This window comes from Nematostella vectensis, chromosome 2 (assembly GCF_932526225.1).
Source record: "Nematostella vectensis chromosome 2, jaNemVect1.1, whole genome shotgun sequence".
NCBI classification, from domain to species: Eukaryota; Metazoa; Cnidaria; class Anthozoa; order Actiniaria; family Edwardsiidae; genus Nematostella; species Nematostella vectensis.
In genome coordinates this window covers 12474471-12492914 of record NC_064035.1, presented here as the reverse complement: position 1 = coordinate 12492914, position 18444 = coordinate 12474471, and the positions used below count along the sequence as shown (strand labels likewise).

The 18444-nt window shown below is 42.5% G+C and overlaps 4 protein-coding genes and 1 long non-coding RNA gene across 9 annotated transcripts in view; 3 read left to right on the top strand and 2 right to left on the bottom strand.

The window, feature by feature from the left end:
• Positions 1–1897: 1897 nt before the first annotated feature.
• On the top strand, positions 1898–3259 carry LOC5514100 (dickkopf-related protein 3). The gene is made up of 3 exons (XM_001634253.3): positions 1898–2329; positions 2449–2837; positions 2947–3259. Exons 1-3 carry the CDS (start codon positions 2171–2173, stop codon positions 2996–2998), a joined length of 600 nt encoding a protein of 199 aa, XP_001634303.3. The 5' UTR covers positions 1898–2170; the 3' UTR covers positions 2999–3259.
• On the bottom strand, positions 2841–8226 carry LOC5514099 (retinoic acid receptor RXR-alpha-B). Its single transcript, XM_032383641.2, has 7 exons — positions 8049–8226; positions 7795–7921; positions 5976–6242; positions 5572–5713; positions 5015–5181; positions 4525–4746; positions 2841–4385 (listed from the first exon to the last, which is right to left on the bottom strand). Exons 3-7 carry the CDS (start codon positions 6220–6222, stop codon positions 4129–4131), a joined length of 1035 nt encoding a protein of 344 aa, XP_032239532.2. The 5' UTR covers positions 6223–6242; positions 7795–7921; positions 8049–8226; the 3' UTR covers positions 2841–4128.
• Positions 6224–7367, top strand: LOC116619166 (apical junction molecule-like). The gene is made up of 2 exons (XM_032383635.2): positions 6224–6232; positions 6340–7367. The coding sequence occupies exons 1-2, from the start codon at positions 6224–6226 to the stop codon at positions 6907–6909; spliced, it is 579 nt and encodes a 192-aa protein (XP_032239526.2). The 3' UTR covers positions 6910–7367.
• A 493-nt stretch (positions 8227–8719) lies between the features above and the next one.
• LOC5514098 (dynein axonemal heavy chain 6) overlaps positions 8720–18444 on the bottom strand; it is a 43700-nt gene continuing 33975 nt past the window's right edge. For 2 of the 3 annotated variants that reach the window (XM_032383637.2, XM_032383640.2), the window contains exons 53-65: positions 17852–18199; positions 17240–17488; positions 16601–16819; positions 15951–16161; positions 15401–15503; positions 14746–14970; positions 13531–13728; positions 11839–12029; positions 11285–11663; positions 10881–11094; positions 10399–10553; positions 9835–9978; positions 8720–9431 (exon numbers count right to left, since the gene is read on the bottom strand). In XM_032383637.2, the coding sequence (XP_032239528.2) occupies positions 9180–9431; positions 9835–9978; positions 10399–10553; positions 10881–11094; positions 11285–11663; positions 11839–12029; positions 13531–13728; positions 14746–14970; positions 15401–15503; positions 15951–16161; positions 16601–16819; positions 17240–17488; positions 17852–18199 (2888 nt within the window). In that variant the 3' untranslated portion in view covers positions 8720–9179. The remainder of the gene's footprint in view (positions 9432–9834; positions 9979–10398; positions 10554–10880; positions 11095–11284; positions 11664–11838; positions 12030–13530; positions 13729–14745; positions 14971–15400; positions 15504–15950; positions 16162–16600; positions 16820–17239; positions 17489–17851; positions 18200–18444) is intronic. The other variant, XM_032383638.2, reaches the window with a different exon arrangement.
• LOC116619168 lies at positions 12580–17936 on the top strand. 3 transcript variants are annotated; one of them, XR_007307048.1, is made up of 5 exons: positions 12580–12782; positions 15385–15547; positions 15899–16185; positions 16488–16812; positions 17864–17936. It is a non-coding gene; the product is annotated as an uncharacterized LOC116619168 (long non-coding RNA). The 3 variants fall into 3 exon arrangements; XR_004296550.2 differs by having other exon boundaries at positions 15899–16812; XR_007307049.1 differs by having other exon boundaries at positions 15887–16812.

The following is an 18444-nucleotide window of genomic DNA, read 5'->3' as shown; positions in this document are numbered from 1 at the left end:
GCTCTGGAACCAGGGTACAATCGTTCATACGTGTAAACAGATAAGCTCATTCTAGCATTTAACGCATTCATACGTATAAACAGATGGACTTATCAGGGCATTTAACCAGGCCCGTAGCCAGGATTTTGAACGGGGGGGTTCGTTTACCCATTAAGCGGAGCATTTTCTCTTAGGTAGCTTGTTCTATCTCGTAGTCGAATGGGGGTGGAGGGTGGGGGGTGGGGAAGCTCTTCCGAACCCCCTGGCTACGGGTCTGATTTGACGCATTCATAATCGTTTATACGGATAAACAGATGGTCTTTTTAGAGAATTTAACGCTTTCGTAAGCTTTCACCTGCTGTGATGCCACCGCGGGCTCATTAAGCTAAATGTTTGGATCCCTGTGGTGTGCTTGCAGACTGTTATAGTCCCCTCTGTCTTCGTAACTTTAGCGCCGTCTAGGAGTGCCCACTTGCTGACTTGTGGTAGTGTTTCTCGCTGGGTTCTCGCTGTTCTTGGTATGGGAGCCTTTGCCACCTACCGCTCACAGTATGCCATTAACTTTTACCGTGAAGGCTCAGACCACCTTGAAGGAATTTGTCCCTTGAGATTTTCGAAAGGTGTATTTAAAAGATATCCAGCATTAAACGTAGCATGGGCTTAGATTGGTAAGCTTCTACATACTTTTTGTATAATTAAAAAAAACTAAGAAGTCTTGTCAGTTTCTCTTATTGTAAAAAGAGGACCCTCCGGATGGGCTGTAGAGACCTCTTCTCTCTTCCATAGAAGGGGTTAAGAATGTGACCATAACTCGGGGAAATGCTATATAACATAGTCTTGCGGATCCCGTAACTCAAGGAGTCTTCTGTGGGGCGGATCACCCCCTGATGACACCCCTACGAGAGATCCATTAGTGCTCAGCGGGGTCTTCCCCTCATCAGGCTGTTATCAAAGGCAAAGGGCACAGTGCGGGAGGCTTCCGAACAATATAGTCCTCGATAACCAAGCAAAATATAACTTTTGATGAATACTATTATGTCTTGCCATATCACAATCAACGTTTCATAATAAGATTTTGCTAGCGCTAGATGCTTTAGCTATCCAAACCCTGACAACATTCGTCCTTTTATGGCGAAATACGATAAAAATAACTCGAAGTTGACAAGAGTCAAGCTTGCTATTATGACAGACAAACGTCTTGTGCAATCTTGGCCGTATTATGCTCATGAGAGCAACTGTGTATTGAGTGTTGGTAATTGTTGATTACCTTTGTAATGATAATCTAATGCTCTTTGGCTTTTGTTTTCTAGTGTAAAATGGTTATTCAATGAGCCCTAAGCTCCACCTCGCTAATCCATCCATGTCAAAAGTTTTCTAAAGAGCAAAGCTATACATTTTATAAATGACCCTTCAATCAATTGTCTGACTAGATATTGAAGAGCATAACTCATATCTTTACAAGATATGCATGCACAACGTCAATGCCTTCAAACCTCGTGTACTGTGACAAGATCTTAACGACAGCTGACGTCACTGTCTGTCAGATAAACTGACAGTCAAATGAATTTATCTTAGCCACAGGTTTTAACCTTCTTACAAAGTGTTATCAGCGAAGTTCTAACCACACGTCCATGCACAAACACAATCACACTCCAAGGTGTTTCATAAGCTCTTAAAGGCTTTAACGGTGGCCTCCTCAATAGCACTAAAACATCAAACAACAGACTAAGCAGGCGTGGACATATAACCTTGTCTTTATCAGGATTTGATTTATCCCTTGTTTTGCTGTACCCGTGATTCAGAATCAAGCAGCATCACTTTCTTAAATTTACAATCGAAAGAACGAGCCATCAAGTAATTTTTTTTATATATTGTCAACAGCTTTGAGGCTCTAATGTTTTGAAGGTAATTAGTACCACCATTGTGCGCCAACACCTCGTCTGAGTCTTCTCCTCCTTGGTCATTACGTATCCACGCCCCTGACCTCAATCAAATAGCACCAATTGTCATTCAGGGATGTTTGTTAAGCCGTTTATTGGTTCTTCGAACGCTTTTCACTTTAAGACTAATTGCACGTGCTAGCTGTCAGTTCAAGAGGCTGGCGTAAACTCAAAGTAAAGCTATTCCATGACCTAACAAGATCACCAACCTTGCTTCGATTGTGCTGTGGCTCATTCGGACAATCTTTACAATGCAAGCTTACATGATGTTATTGCTTGTGTTGACGACGGCACAGGTAGCTCATGGTGTCGTGTTTGGCTGGCTGCTGAGTGTATCTCCCGCGGACGGAGAGCTATCGCCTCACAGTCGAGAAAACTCTACCAGAGAGAGTCTGACAGATGCGAACAAAGTACGCGTGATTTGCAACTGCCGTTCATTACAGACACACATATATCATTCACATAAAAATTGTTTTAACTAGATCGACTAATTTGTTCTGTAGTTAATGCGTGTTTGCTTATTGCTCAGGTTTTTAAGTATGAGTGCAGGAAAGACAAGCATTGCGGGCAAGGAAAATACTGTCACAGGCACTACGGAACTTGCCATGATGTGAAACCTCTGGGAGAGCATTGTCGCCGGGATCATGTCTGCGCTGCTGGCATGGAGTGCGTCTTCGGAAAATGCAGGAAAACTATTACGTCTGGCACCGAAGGAGCTCGGTGTAGCAAGGATAAAGAATGCAGCGCAGGACTTTGTTGCGCTCCAACACACGGGGAATGGATCTGCAAGAAGATGCTGCGAGAGAACGAAATTTGCACGGTTCCCGCGGGTGGACTGGCGTACTCTGTTAACCACAATTGTCCCTGTGGCGAGGGATTTGTCTGCAGAAAGGTGCGAAGCCAGCATAGGAAAAAAAGGTATGAAAAATCCGGCTGCATCTTTATTGTCACCATTAATAATCAAACAGATTTTTATTGGGGAATCGAGCGATTTGGGTCTCACTCTGTATTCTCACATTTCTTTCAGGCCCATGAGAATGTTTCGAAAAGAACGGCGTTGTGTGAGTACGTTTAGATGAAGACGCCGTGGAGAACATTACATTTTGTAAGTGTCCAAGACACGGTCCGTCCCGCTATCTGTGCTCATGCTCAGGGGTACGCTAAAATATATTTATAGATATATATTTCTTTTAGTAAACTTTGGCTACAGACAATTTATGTACATAGGCACGAGAATACTCGTCAAATTATAACAGATAATGAACAAAACAGATTTAGGAAAAGTCAAAGTAGTTTGACATAGTTGACATAATGAAATAAATCGTGCAGTAGATATCTTATACACTTGCGTTGTTGTGTGTTTTTTAACTAATAAATTAGTATGCACTTGTATTAAACATGCAGAAACCTTTGTCTTGTACACAATGGCCACACAACACCGTTAAATAGTGCGTTAATAAAGAGCAAACAAAAGGGTCGAATACAACGCCAGTAGGTTGAGACAACCAATCTAGGTTAGGAAAACATTTCACAGAAAATGTTCAGAAAGACATCTTCTAGAGGCGACGTCCTTTTTTACAAAAGAATTGTCTGACAGAACGGTACGCCGAAAATTGCAAAAATGCTAACAAATATTTCCGGAAAAGAGAGGTTCTTAGGAGTTAAAACCAACAGGCAAATCTTTACTTTGTTTTCGTTTTCTTAGCCGCTTGTTTTTTTTAGTCAACTTCTATGACGGTGTGTGTTATTAAAATCAAATGGGTAACGAATGCACGAAGGCCATTCAACAGTTCCGGTCGCGCGCAGAAAAAAAAACAATTTAAACGTACAATGCCACACACTAGGGGACAACATATCGAAACAATCAAATATGCCATCGTTATTCACTCCTAGTGCATTAATTTGTTCAATGGGAGACTCAGAAATTCAATACAATTGATTGACAGAGAAAATAGCTGGGTTTCAATCAAAAGTCATTGGTCGGATTTGTTTACTAGTCTTTGGTCGTAAACAGTAGAATCTGGCATTACGTGAGTGAATTGTGAGAGAAAGATCGGAATCTTGGATTGGATTGCTTTTGATATTTGATGCAGTTCTTATCATTATTTTTTTATTGATACTTTTTACGAGTTATGAAGCAACAACCGATTTACGGATTCAAAGCGCAAAGCAAGTTTTTTTATACCAGAGTAAGTGGTAGCCAAACATTCTACGGCCTGCCATGATTTAGTTCTACCATTCTCGATGTTAGCTGTGGTATGGCTAGGTGGAGTAGGGACTGGGCGAATAAGCATTCCTCTGCCATCCTGGTCGCCATGTCCCGTAAAGTCGGCAGCTTGAGGAGGATATGCGCGAATCGACTGGGCTTCTCAGGATAAGATGACTTGATGTAATCGCGTAAAGCGTCCAATGTGCGATTTAGTACAAAATCAACCAAGTCGCGGTTTCTTAGACCCCCACTTGTCTCTGAAAAAGGACCATAGACTATGTTACCAAGAGAATGATGGGGATGACTTCGACGTGACCATACAGAGACTGGTGTACGGGGTTTTACACTGAATGGTTTACTCGAAGAGACTGTCAGGGGCTTGGGTCAGATTCTCACCTTGTTCGAAAAGCATGATAGCATTGACGCACGCAAACTCGGCCATATCGAGTTGAAGACTTTGTAGCTTGTAGGCGAAGCAGGAGAGCTGCCCCGCCCATTGCTCCAGGACAATATTAAACACGTTATCCGGGCTCAGGAGTGTGTCCTTGGCTACCATGACCGCGCCTTGGTGGGGCGTAGATCGCTGGCATATGCGCAATATCAGGACCTCAAGCAGACCTTGAAAGTGAAAAGATCGGGAATCATTCAAGAGGCCGTTGAACACTTACGAACGAACGGTTTTAAGGGAACGATTTCGAGATCTTCTCAAACATAGAGACCGGAACTAATGTCAACCTTGGAACGTGGAAGAGGAAGGTGGCCCGAGTCCCCCCCCCCCTCCCCCCCCCACCAGCTATCACCACTAAAACACATTGGGGCGTGTTTTTGAAGCGAGCGCAATTTCGTGTTTCATACAAAAATCACTGTGTCCCTATAACCTCTTTACCTTCCGATAATAAGCTGATTTGATCCTCCTTGTCGACGTCACAAAATCCCGGCACCCTATTTGCCCAGTTGATCACGTGCTCCACCTCCTGGAGCGTTAACTCCATGATGGCTTCCACCGGGTTGAGTGGACACATGTCATTCAGCCCGAGCTCCAGGTAATCCGGTCTGTATAGCAAAACGCATTGGTATCGGAAATCCGCGAAACAACAAATTCTAGATAAAGAGAAATCACAGTGCCGTAACAGGCCTCGAAATATTGGAGGGAGGCACGACACAGAAACATTAAGAAAATATTAGGGGGCACAGCCACACCCCTTCTGGTCATTTGCTTATAATTTGTGAAAATGTTGGAGGACACGTGCCCCCAGTGCCCCACCCCCTGCTACGGCCCTGAATCAACAGGGTCAGCATATTTGGTGTAGAAAATAAAATATGCTTGCTGGAGCCCTGTATGCTATGATTTTGTTCATGTTTGTTTATCCTATTGGTAGCAAGCTCTAAATGTTTGCTATCGTCACTGGGCAAAACCAAACACATCTAGGTAAACGTATTAACCTTCGCTTAGGGATGGCGTCAGGCCTTGCTTGGATAAGTTGAATAATCAGCTCCGACGAGACGAATGTTTCAGCGTTCTCCTTTAAACCAATCAGCGATTTGATACGAGGTCTTCCGCCAGGTGCTCGGTCCTCACGAACAGCTTTTGACGGGATATTGAGTATTTCAGAAGTACGCAAGATAACGGTACCAATTCTTTGTACACTTATCTCCTATCCCCTCCCACTACTCTTTCAAAAGTAAAAAAAAAACGCGAAATATGCTATTGACACATGCGCGGTTAAGACAGTCTGATTTTTTTCTAGCCTATTCGCTGTATAAGAAGCCTTTACATATATTGAGGGCACCTATTTTAGGCTAGGCAAAAGCAACATTCACGAGGCACATTTTTAGCCTTAACAAACCTTCTTTTAGCATTCCTAGCGCCAAACACTTTTGGAACCGGCAGTACTGGCACCGAATGCGGTTGTTTTTGTCAATCTGGCAGGATTTGCTTTCGACGCATGCGTATTGTAGCTGCTTCTGTACTGTTCGCTTGAAGAAGCTTTTGCAGCCCTCGCAGCTTTGTACACCATAATGGAATCCCGACGAGCGATCACCGCAAATGGCGCAAACACGCTGGGATGACGTCACCAGAAATGTCTTGTCCATAATGGACCCTGTATGTGAAGCTAAAGACGGCGGGGCGGAGTAATTAGACATTAATAGAGATTAATAGTATCGTCCAAACGCGAAAATGATTCTACTACACTTTAAAATATTTCAAAGCCACACATAGTAGCATTAATACAAAGACGAGAGTCGGAAAGGCGAGAGTTGGAAAGGCGAGAGTTGGTAAGGCGAGAGTTGGAAAGGCGAGAGTTGGAAAGGCGAGAGTTGGGGAGGCGAGAGTTGAAAAGGCGAGAGTTGGAAAGGCAAGAGTTGGAAAGGCGAGAGTTGGAAAGGCGAGAGCTGGAAAGGCGAGAGTTGGAAAGGCGAGAGTTGGAAAGGCGAGAGTTGGAAAGGCGAGAGTTGGAAAGGCGAGAGTTGGTAAGGCGAGAGTTGGAAAGACGAGAGTTGGTAAGGCGAGAGTTGGAAAGGCGAGAGTTGGAAAGGCGAGAGTTGGTAAGGCGGGAATTGGAAAGGCGAGAGTTGGTAAGGCGGGAATTGGAAAGGCGGGAATTGGAAAGGCGAGAGTTGGAAAGGCGAGAGTTGGAAAGGCGAGAGTTGGAAAGGCGAGAGTTGGAAAGGCGAGAGTTGGTAAGGCGAGAGTTGGAAAGGCGAGAGTTGGTGAGGCGAGAGTTGGAAAGACGAGAGTTGGAAAGGCGAGAGTTGGAAAGGCGAGAGTTGACAGGCTGATGCATGGAATCTACCCCCTTCCCCCTGAAATCTCTGCACAGCTGTTAATCGCAATCTATTCGATATGCGTATTTTCTTTTATATTCTTCAAGACGTACATGAAAAAACTATTTATTTAAAATCTCATTTTTCCCACTATGTTGATACGCGGCTATCAGTTAGGACAACATGGAGTTCTTACACTTGTTCTGTATTTTATACTAATTTATATTTGAAAATAAGGAATGAAAACGATTTATCCTATTTATTTTCAGTTCCCATAGTTAGTTTCCCATTGACTCCCGAATCAAGAGATGTGAATAAAAGGCTTTTGTTGGTTTCCATTCAGGATGTTTTTTTTTATATGAGCGTCGCCTCAAGATGTGGATCAGGTACCGTGCTGACAGAAACCCTTTCATGGATTTCTCTGAGCTGTCGGTCGCAGCGATATAAAGCGAAAACAGGGTTCTGCTAGCAGGTTAAGGGTCGAGGACAATGAGACAGTGAAGTAAAATAGAACGTTCAAATAAAAGTCCGTTTTACATTTTATGAAATAATTCAGTGTACTAAAAAAACGGCTACGATAATTTAGGAGCTTTAACCGTTAAAAAAGAATTGAGAACAATATAAGTAAATGCTCCCAGGCGTTTACATACAAACCCGAGGTTAATGAAGAAGCTCGTTTAGAATGATATATTTGTCTTTGGTAAACATCTAAAGTGCTTAACGTGATCGTTAAAAAAACCTTCGCCAATTTAGATAAAAACAAAATTGTTGAACTATTGTGTTGTTGCCTACATGATTATGAAATTTGTTTTATTCGAAACTACTCCAAATGTAAGCACGATTAAATTCCTAACGATGTGTTAAATTAGATCACAGTTTCTCTAACATATTGCTACTAACCTTATCTTAGCACTTTCGGCAGTGATTCCTCTCTCTTCTGGCGAGACTCCAAAGCGTGTAGAGTTTAAGTCCAAATCAAATGCTCATTCGTTTATCCTTGTGCTTCTCTCCTTATGGCCTCCAAAGGCTGTAATCAAACCAGATGGTGTAGCAAACAAAACGAGAATTTAATAAGGTTGTAACAAAGCGCTACTGAGTGGATTGGCTATCGCGCTAATTCACGCGAAATACTAAACACGCGCAAGGAAAATCACCTGCTGTTTGACTCTCGACACCTTTCCTATCCCTGGATTTAACCACTAACACCGACACCCCGAGTTAAGTTTTGACGTTTCAAACATGAAAAATAGATAAGTGAGTCGAAGCTAATGACTTCCTTCAGTAAAACGAGAAATTGTTTATGATAAAAAGCGTCCAAACAGAAGCGCTGCAGCTGATAGGGTTCACATGGGATTCCATATTCATTAAGATAACTTAGGTCGCTTTGATGGGAATTTATCCTCACATCGGAATAATTACTTTTTACGCACACAATAAATGCGAAGAGCACGCGCCGTGACTGTAGGCAATCATAGTCTTCGGATGTGTCTGTCATGTTGATATGGTAAAAGCTGAATGCAATAACACAGTGGGACGCCTAAGCAAAGGGAAAATTGGCTTTTTATTGAAGTTCTTTTCACGCTCCATTTCGTATTGGTTAAACAACAGTGCGCTTTAGAAATATGATAATTTGCACTAAAAAGCGGGACGGAATCAGACATTTTGTTTAAATCTTGAAAAATTATAACAATTCTGCAAAGTTAGTTCCATTATCCCAAAATTTACGCATTTCTATGGTAAACAGTGTCATAAACACAAGTGTTATAGTACATTATACTGTATTTCATAACATAACAGAGAGAAAGACACAGCAAAAAGACATACGTGATTTAAATCTTTTTTAATAATTAATTTTAAAGAATGAAAATATCTTTGAACCAGTAAGAAAATATCATTACTTACTGCCTTTTTTAATTCATGGAAGCAAAATCCGTGCAAAATTCATTCAAACATTTTATGTTATGACTGAAAATTCTGAACATATTTACATATAAAACATATAAACTTGCTTTTCCTGAAAAATCAAATCAGCGTAAGAATATGAGAACTTAAATCCGCATCGTCACCAGTTTACTTCAGGTCGATTACGTAACAATCTCCTATTAGTTTAAAGGAAAACGCGAAAAATATTTTAAAATTGTGAGAAGATGTGATTGATAATCTAGAACGGATGGCCTGTTAAATAGCGCGGATTCTAATAGATTCTATTAAGGTTTCCGTTCACCCTCCGAAAGTAAACTTGTGATATTAATGCGACTTTGAAATCTGACTCATCTTAGCTTACGTCACTCATTCAGTTGGCATAGCAACGCCACTCCCCGGGTGATCCAGTGATCAGAGGGCTGCCGGGAAGGAAGGTTGACGGCGGTGACAAAATTTGTTGTGAGGCCGCTGGACAGTAGCGAGCTGGCTCGCAGAGATGTCCGGTAAATCGGACACTCGTATTGCTCGAAGGGATCCGCCCCTGGGGGTTGTCCGATTTGGGTTTTGTCCGATTTCGGATTCGTCTTAGAATCTTTGCTCTCGACAGAGACAAACTGGAACAGACAAATAAAAAATCAATGTGTTTATCACAAAATGTGTTAATCACAAACTATCGTCTGCTTTGTACTTACAGTTTGGGCACTGTCATTACAAAACTGACGATATTTTGCTAATTGTGCGTTTCATCTGGCCACTAAATAGCGTCTAATTTGAACATGTTAAAATTCTGAACGCACGTTTGCCATGTACAATTTCGTCTCTGTCGTAATGTCAGCAGTCAACTTGCATCAAAACATGCGTTTCGCTTTGCCACATCATCGCAAGTTAGCGCAAATACACGGAAGTCAAAACTTGATTTGCGTTTACTTTGGCCAGGGCTTCAAGTAAAAAACAGATGATAGTTCGGCCAGTGTAAGGTACAAATAGACGATGCATTTAAGGTACTTGGTCTCTAACCTGGTATGGCACGAAATGAAGCTCGGGTAATGGGGAAATGCGCTGACCATCGGGAGCTTCTTGCAGGCACCCATCGGTGTGATCCCATGATGCACCATCCAGATACAGGCCATACACTATAGTCCCTTCCTCAGTGGCGTTACCCTGATATAAAGGACATCGTTACATTACCATCACCGATTGAAGATTTGTCATATGTGAGTATGTATTTAGCATACCAGGGTCCGTGACAAGAGTGTTTTCTAAGAACCTTGTTAATAAGAAAAAACACGGAATATGTAAAGGTATACAATAATATCTGATTCAAATAGCTCTAATTATCTGATCAAATGACCACTTAACCCAGTTGATTTACAATCACAAGAATAATTCTATAAATCCCCCACACCATAAATGAAGTGACGAGAAGGCCTACAGATAAACCTCATCTAAAGAACCAGGTTTTGAACTCTGAGAAAAAAAATCTAAGAGTAGCAATGTAAACTCACCGTGAAGAAAGCTCAAAAGACCATCAATGTAAACACACTGCGAAGGATTCTCAAAAGACCAGCAATGTAAACTTACCGTAAAAGAAGCTCTCCGGAAGTCAATATCTGGTTCACCATACACAACTTCCTCCGTCGTCCAGCATGCTTTGCGAACCTTGTACTCGAACGCCAGTGAATCCAGAGGCACATTACGCATGCGTGAATGTGTTTGCAGTACAGCAGTGAGAAACGCTACAAATGTCGGTATCAATATTAATATCATTAGCAATAGAGTGGGAGTTTTTCGACCGGTATTTTCGACATTAAATGCAAGCAAGCACCGGTAAAGTACCGAGAGATAATCAGTTGTATTGCTTATGTTTACAGCAATATGGAATACAACTAGTGGCTAGTTGACCAATGAACCTTAGAGGGACGTAAGCAACAAGGAGGCGATGGTAATGGATGCTTTCTAACACTTAGTATTTTGCTTGGACGAAAACAATGGCTGCTGACAAAGATTCTTTAAGTATGATTGTTTACCTTGAAGACAAAGATTCTTTAAGTACGATTGTTTACCTTGAGGATGGAAGAAGGCAGGTAGCCAGTAGGCGCGGGGATGTTGTCGAGCGAAGGCCTGGGCTGAGGGTGTAACAGAACCTTCTCGAACTCCCCTAGCTATATCGTCACGCGATACAGGAACGAGTTCCAGCCAACAGGCGAAGAAATCCACTCGCTTCACCAGATTATCAACCCAGGAACCTAGCGGCTTGCAAGACTCGTAAGAGTGTTTCTGAAAGGCAAAAAAAAAAAAAGAGATATTGCTCTGCCCAGTTTCTCCTAGCTCCTCTATATACAACATGGTACGGGGACATAATTTGCAAAATAAAGAGTCTTGTATTCATGATAGAGCGCTGTTAAAATGGTTGCTGAAATGACACATGGAAAATGCAACGTGTATTTTTTGCGTTTTTTTCCCCCACCTTCCACTCCAAGGGGACTTGGTTATTCAGCAGCGCCTCGAAGGCTTGCTCCAGCGCCTCCGACATCACCAGGGTTCCCTTGACTGCCTGGCGCAGCGAGCTCAGTGATGTATGGATCACCTGTAGTAACCGGTCAATCCTGTTCAGTTCCTGGTCCAGCACCACCAGAAGGGTAGACTGAGTGGACGCGTTGCTGACTGGCTGGCGAGTATACTTTTGTTTGCGATTGAGGGGGGACGTCCGGCTTCCCGGGCTGGAGTGAGGTCGGCTGTCGGTTGAAAGCCTGCTGTCTGGTGGAAGGCCCACCGCTATTGGCAGACGAGACATGATGTCGGCAGCTAGCTCCAGAATGATGCCATCACTGGTCTTTTTGGAGCTTCTGCGGGGAAAAATAATATCAATACCGATATATAAATATATCAACAAATTAGGCATATATATTGAAAAAATAATCAAATTACTGACTGTTAGCGTTAAACTCAGTGACTACACCAGACGCGCAACTGAAAATGTATAAAGGAATTTAGAATAAACAGCAAGCAATTCTGACTCACCCCGTATGGAATGCAACCTTCGGCTGTCCAGCGAGAAGATTGCTTACCAGGTTCTTTGCCTGGTCGCCCAGATACACCATAGCAGCGTTATGATTCATGCCGAACAGCTCAGGGGAATCCGTGGCGGGGAGACCCTCGATGTACGTACAACATACTGAGAGCGAGATGTTGGGCGGCGGGGGGCGATACACCTGCAGTTGGAATAAGTAAAAAGAACTAAGACTTCCTCCTACAATATCAACCATCGTATATATGCTACTACATTTGTGTTTTCTTGAAGTTCCCTTCTTAACTCTCATATAACCCTCCTCCACCGATACGATAGAAAATTCCTGCGTCAAGTTTCCTATTTAACTCTGATATAACCCGAGACTCATCCACATGCATCTCTCAATACGACAGAAAAACATTGATTTGGGATTCCTGTGTCAAGATCCCTAGAAGAGGGGGGCCCATTCTCCATCTTTATCTTTCAACTCCTCCTTGGTCTTTTTAAACAATTTCCACAATTTCCACGATAGAAAACATTGATTTGGGGTTCGTGTGTCAAGATCCCTAGGGGAGGGGGGCCCATTCCCCATCTTTCTCTTTTAACTCCTGCTTCCACAGGCAACCTTTTTTTTTGTTTCCTTAAATGCGTTGCCTACGATTTCTGTTGTCTGACTAACGACGTTTATTGAAAAGTCCATTTTTAAATTCTCTACATTATTAGGGTGACCTAATGACTCCTGATCAGGCAATCAGTGCCTGATCAGGAGTTGTGAGAGAATGGAGACGAATCTCCGGGCAACAGCCAATCGGAACGCAGGATTTGTATTCAATGTTGGGTTCGCGCTAAGTTCAAATGCATAGACCGTGACTCGTGAGCGACTTAAACTATAAAGCAAGCAAGAACAACTATTTTTTTACGCTTCGGTTCTCTGAAAAACCTTCAAAATAAAAAGGTGAGTGGTATTACTGTAATTAGAGCTCATTTTCCTAAAGAATAGCAGCTTAAATAGCTTGGAAATTGGTATTTCTTTAGTCAGACGCTCCTTGTGTTTAGTGTGAGATACGATGAGAAACACAGCTGTTCGGAGATAGTGATGACTGTAAAAGTTTCTCTAATATCCTATCCCTAGTAGGCTAAATACCCAAAATCAAAACCTAATTACATAAATGAAATTACTGATAGAAGCCGATTTTTTTAATGTAATAGAATCTAGCGGAAAAAAATGGGTATAATTTTACTTTGATGTCGGACGATTTAATGCTTATTTGAAAACAAGCGTGCGTCTGAAATAACCCAAGACATGATTAGACCCTGTAACCTCCTGATACAATGTGGCGGGAAGTGAGAAAGTATGAGAGCTGCAGCGTTAATACGCTTCTCGTCATTTTTTAGATAAATTCTTACAGAATATCGAGCAATTTTCATCAATAGTAGTCAAAAAAAATTTCAAGGACATTTTGAGGTCTGCAGCTTTTTGTGCTGGTAAGAATGATCTCTAAATTCTCCAAAAAGCACTTTTTCTGAACCATTTTTCCATGTCAACTTTTCTAACTTTGAAAAAAAAAGTTTTTTCATGGCAGTGCAAACAATATTGATGTAATTTTAACATATATCCATACATATATCTATACTCTAGTGGAAATTATCGCGGGATGCTCCAAATTCTAATGAATTATCTCAACTTTATTGCAATGACTTACAAGGTCTTCTGTAAATGCATAGTCATCGTTTAACACGCTGGGGTTGTAAAAGCGTGTCAGCAAACTCTTCAAGCAGCGCTGATCCCATTGGTCGGTCACGCGACCCCCATAAGCGATATCTCCCGTCAGGTAACACAACTCATCCCATGGTACGTCACGGTGTTCTGTCAGCATCATGTGTAACATCTGAATCGACACCTGCGGAAATCCCGCAACACGAGGAAATACCGGTATTTAGAGAGATGTCATGAGATAGGGATAAAGTAAACACCCGCGTAAAAGAACCTAGAGACTAAGAGACTACAGGCTGAAATCGGACGTCACAAAACACGAGGAGATACCGGTATTAAGAGAGATGTCATGAGATAGGGATACAGTAAACACCCGCGTAAAAGAACCTAGAGATTAAGAGACTACAGGCTGAAATCGGACGTCACAAAACACGAGGAGATACCGGTATTAAGAGAGATGTCATGAGATAGGGATACAGTAAACACCCGCGTAAAAGAACCTAGAGATTAAGAGACTACAGGCTGAAATCGGACGTCACAAAACACGAGGAGATACCGGTATTAAGAGAGATGTCATGAGATAGGGATACAGTAAACACCCGCGTAAAAGAACCTAGAGATTAAGAGACTACAGGCTGAAATCGGACGTCACAAAACACGAGGAGATACCGGTATTAAGAGAGATGTCATGAGATAGGGATACAGTAAACACCCGCGTAAAAGAACCTAGAGATTAAGAGACTACAGGCTGAAATCGGACGTCACGCAACACGAGGAGATACCGGTATTAAGAGAGATATCATAAGCTAGGGATACAGTAAACACCCGCGTAGACCTACAGGCGGACGTCACGCAACATACGCGTTAGCCATGGTTCGAACTGGTAGATGTGGTGGAGATACCGGTATTTAGTACGATTTTAAATGTCATTGACTAGTGACATCAGACGTCACGCAACGCGAGCGTTAGTAATGATTCAACAGACATTAGTTTCCGTGGTTGAGATACCGGTAATGTGAAGGATTTAAAATGGCAATAGCTTATGATCGATAATTTTGGGAAAGCAATGATAGATGCATTTAAAGGGAATGGGTTTGTGACAATCTGCGACAGGCAAACAGCACGCGCATTCAATATATTATACAAAGTCCATTACGATTTGAGTGATTTGGATAGTGCTATAACATATCGTACAACAGGATACCTCTAGGTCAGATGTAGTAAACTCATAAGGAATGTTCCATCCTAGAGCGTTGAACTTTTTCCGCTCGTGGACAAGAGAGTTAAAAAGACATAGGCCAAATAGTAGACGTCTCCAAGCGGGGCCTGGGCCAGGGTCTTCGAATACAGCTTCAGTAACTGCACCTCCTACAGCGCCAAAAGTCCGTAGCAAGTTGGATTTGACTCCCGGTGGGGGTTCCACTGTCATCTGAGGAAAATATCCCAGTGTGAAGGTGTGAGATGTGGGCGGGGAGGGGTGATGAAGACATTTTAATTTAGCGCTTTAAAAAGCGCTAGGAATGCAATGATTAAAAAAAGGCATGATGACAAGATGGAGAGGCAGTGACGGTAAGCGCCTTTAATAATCAAAGACAAATCTTGATGTGGCCATTTCAAAAAGCAGAGGTTAAAGCAGAAGCTCACGTTAGTATTCGTTAACGTAAGTTATGGTTGTAAAGGGTTTTACGTACAATAGAGTGTTAATATATGATACTGTTGGTAGCCATGATAATACGATAGATTATGCTAGTGTGTCGTTAATGATGATACCGATGACGATAACAATGACGATGAATGATGATGGTAATGATGTTGATTATGATGACAATGAAATTGATTACAGGGGATCTTCATGGTACCTTAAGTCCTGCTTGCAAAATGGACACAGGAAACGACGGATCAGGTTTGGAGCTCAGCCACATGCGAAACTGCGGGTCTAGTTGAGTCTCGGAGTGAGATATCCTAAAACGACAACAATGACATATGAGAGTCAGGATGGGATATCTGTAAGTGACACATTACAACAACAACATACGAGTCACAGTTCCGAAGCATGCCTCGAAATATTGTGGGGGGGAGGGGGGCATGATACAAAAACATTAAGAAAATATTGGAGGCACAGCCACGCCCCTACTGGTCATTTCTTTGTATATTTTTTAAATACTGGGGGACACATTCCCCCAGTACCCCCACCCCCTGCTACGGCCCTTATTCAGGGTGGGATATCCTGAGGTGACAACAACGACAAGCAGATGTTGCAAGAAGCAGACTGAAGGTCGATGTACGTACATTGGTTATGCATCAGTGGTAATCAATTGTAATTAGTTGTAATTAACACCTAATAGTTTTTTCTTCAGGAATACCTCTTGCCTTTGGTCCCAAGGTCAACGCAGATGATTCAGGACTTACCTTCTGATAATTTGCTGTAGCCTGGGCATGAAGGAGGCCGCGTGCTGGCAGTTCTGCAGGAATACCCACTTGCCCTTCTGTTGATATGCCTTGTTGATTACCTCCTCGGCTCGAGGTCCCTGGCCACGCCCTAATGAGATCATGTCAAGATGTAGGGTTGTGCCCCTCAACTCGTGGGCGAAGCGAAGAAGCTGAGACGCGGGATCGGAGCCTGTTGGACAAAAGAAGAGAGGCAGTAAGATAAGGCATTTTAGATCGTTGTAATGTTTGTTGAAGACTCAACAACGTGAGCGAAAACGATGTTCAACGTGGTCACAGAGTGCTACCTACGGCTAAGCCAACTTGTTGCGTATTTTACCCGGAAGGATTTTCGACTGGTAGATAAATTAAAGCATTGCATTACATATTAAGCCGGGTTTTTACTAGGGAAAAAACGGAGAGCGTAAGAGCTTACGCGCGTGTGAAAATCAAACAGAATGGAGAAAATGCAATGCTAATTTGGCCATGTTTTGGCCAACAAATTTTTGTCTTTTATAGTTGTCAATAAAGCTTCTCTGCACCGCGCATGCAGTTTCTTAGAGTCCACCACATTCTGAAGATCCAAATTATGCTGTTGGGGCTGGAACATAAATTTTGCATAAAATGTTTACCTGGCGAAAGTATGAAAATGAGAGGCGTGCGCGCATTGGATTCGTCGTACATCTCCTGCAAGTCGAAACCAACTGTTGTGATAAACTTGGTTCCCATCTCTTCCTCCACGAACTGGCGTACGGACTTGATAAGACATTCAGGGCGCAAGATCTTCACAAGCATCAGACGTTGGAATCGGGTTAGCGACGTGCACAGCCAACCTACGCTAGAGGTACGCCCTTCAATGGGGGGCGAAAACATAAGTTAGAAAAGTTTAGACGTCATGTGTACACCTATTTCAATAAAGGTTGTCAGTGAAAATGGCAAATGGCAGTTTTACGACCGAAAGTAACTATGCGTCTCGAAGAATATGGATAAATCTAAACAATCATCCATTAAAGGTTACCAATGCTTGGCTCTGACATTGCTGGACTTTATTTAACACCTTTAATTTTACGAATAATTACCATTTACCATTACCATTACCATTTACCATTTGCCATTCGCCATTTGCACTGAAAACCTTTTGTGAAATATATATTGTGTGTTTACGCGGTATGTTTTTTTTGTCATACGTTGAGTGCTTTATGCTGCTTTAGTGTATTTCTACTCTGCGCATTTTATGTTGCATATCGTCTAGCGTTCGTTGATAGGCTTACCTTCCACCGTCTGTGGTGGTACAAATCCCTCACCACTTTCCAGCATTCCCATTGGATTCTCTGTGTTCGCAAAGTTACGCCAGAACTGGATATTGACGGCCATGTTACTGCAGAGCCCCGAGAAGGCCGGCAAAGAGTTGGAAATCTGAAGACATTCCTTCCACATGGATGCGCTAATCCATTTAGCGGGGGGCTTGTTCATTTTGTTGATGAGCTGACCGAGACTTCCCCTCGCTTGGGTTGCGGACCCTAAAAAGACGTTAAAAAAATAATCAAATAAATACGGGACTAATAGGTACCTACTATTATTGTCTGTTATACAAGAAATGCCAAAATGCGAGAAAAAATTATAAGAAAGGAGATTCGTCTCTTATGTGCGAGTATACCTTATTTGTGAGTCCCTCTTCGGCGAGTTCTACTATAACAGCAAATACTTTACGGACAATGTACTCTTGCGCGGAGAGCGTGCGGAATAACCGGGTAAATTTCATATAAGAAAGACTATAGCTACTTGAAAGTAATAACCGGGTCAATTTTATATGACAAAGATTATAGCTACTGAAAATGTTCGTAATAACCGGGTCAATTTTATATGAAAAACGCTTCTCATACCTTTTCCCGCAGCATCAAGAGGATCATCCTCCTTGTCGATATCAATCCTGTCAGATATGGCAGCCACAGTAGACCCCCTCAGAAAGAAGATCCACTCTTCTTCGGTGATGGACCGTAGAGTACCACGTGTCGCCCACTTGTCCTGCATCAGGATGGATGTGCACAGCATGAAGGAGAACGTCAATTTGTGCCTTGCGAACAGGGCGTGGCTCACCACGCGGTAAACATTCTCCGTGATTAGGTCAACTAACGCCGTGAGGTACTCGGAGAGAGAGCTGTCGTCTTTTGGCCGCGAAACCGTCATTCGCCGCTTGAAACCGGCGCGCTGCACAATGGACAAGCGTTTTCCTAAAATGAACACATTGGTTGGGCAAGAAATGGAAGGAGGTAAACAATGCACTTGAATACGCACTGACAAGTAACCCAGATAACTCGAACTCTCTGCAACTCGATCGAACATTCACTTTAAATGCCTCTATCACTGAGAAATGCTTTCCCCAAAGTATCGGCATGAAGACCAATGAGGCCGTCTTAAGCTCATGACACCACTGACAACATTGAAACGTTGTGTGACGTCTGAAGGCAAAATGGTA

Bases quoted from the DNA above. Each gene is read 5' to 3' on its own strand.
- LOC5514100 (XM_001634253.3), top strand. From the start codon at position 2,171: ATGCAAGCTTACATGATGTTATTGCTTGTGTTGACGACGGCACAGGTA. The intron at 2,330-2,448 runs GTACGCGTGATT...CTTATTGCTCAG, and splicing joins GTCTGACAGATGCGAACAAA to GTTTTTAAGTATGAGTGCAG. The intron at 2,838-2,946 runs GTATGAAAAATC...CATTTCTTTCAG, and splicing joins AGCCAGCATAGGAAAAAAAG to GCCCATGAGAATGTTTCGAA.
- LOC5514099 (XM_032383641.2), bottom strand. From the start codon at position 6,222: ATGGACAAGACATTTCTGGTGACGTCATCCCAGCGTGTTTGCGCCATT. The intron at 5,714-5,975 runs GTTTGTTAAGGC...TCCCGTCAAAAG, and splicing joins GCTAGGAATGCTAAAAGAAG to CTGTTCGTGAGGACCGAGCA. The intron at 4,747-5,014 runs GTAAAGAGGTTA...TTCACTTTCAAG, and splicing joins AATCAGCTTATTATCGGAAG to GTCTGCTTGAGGTCCTGATA.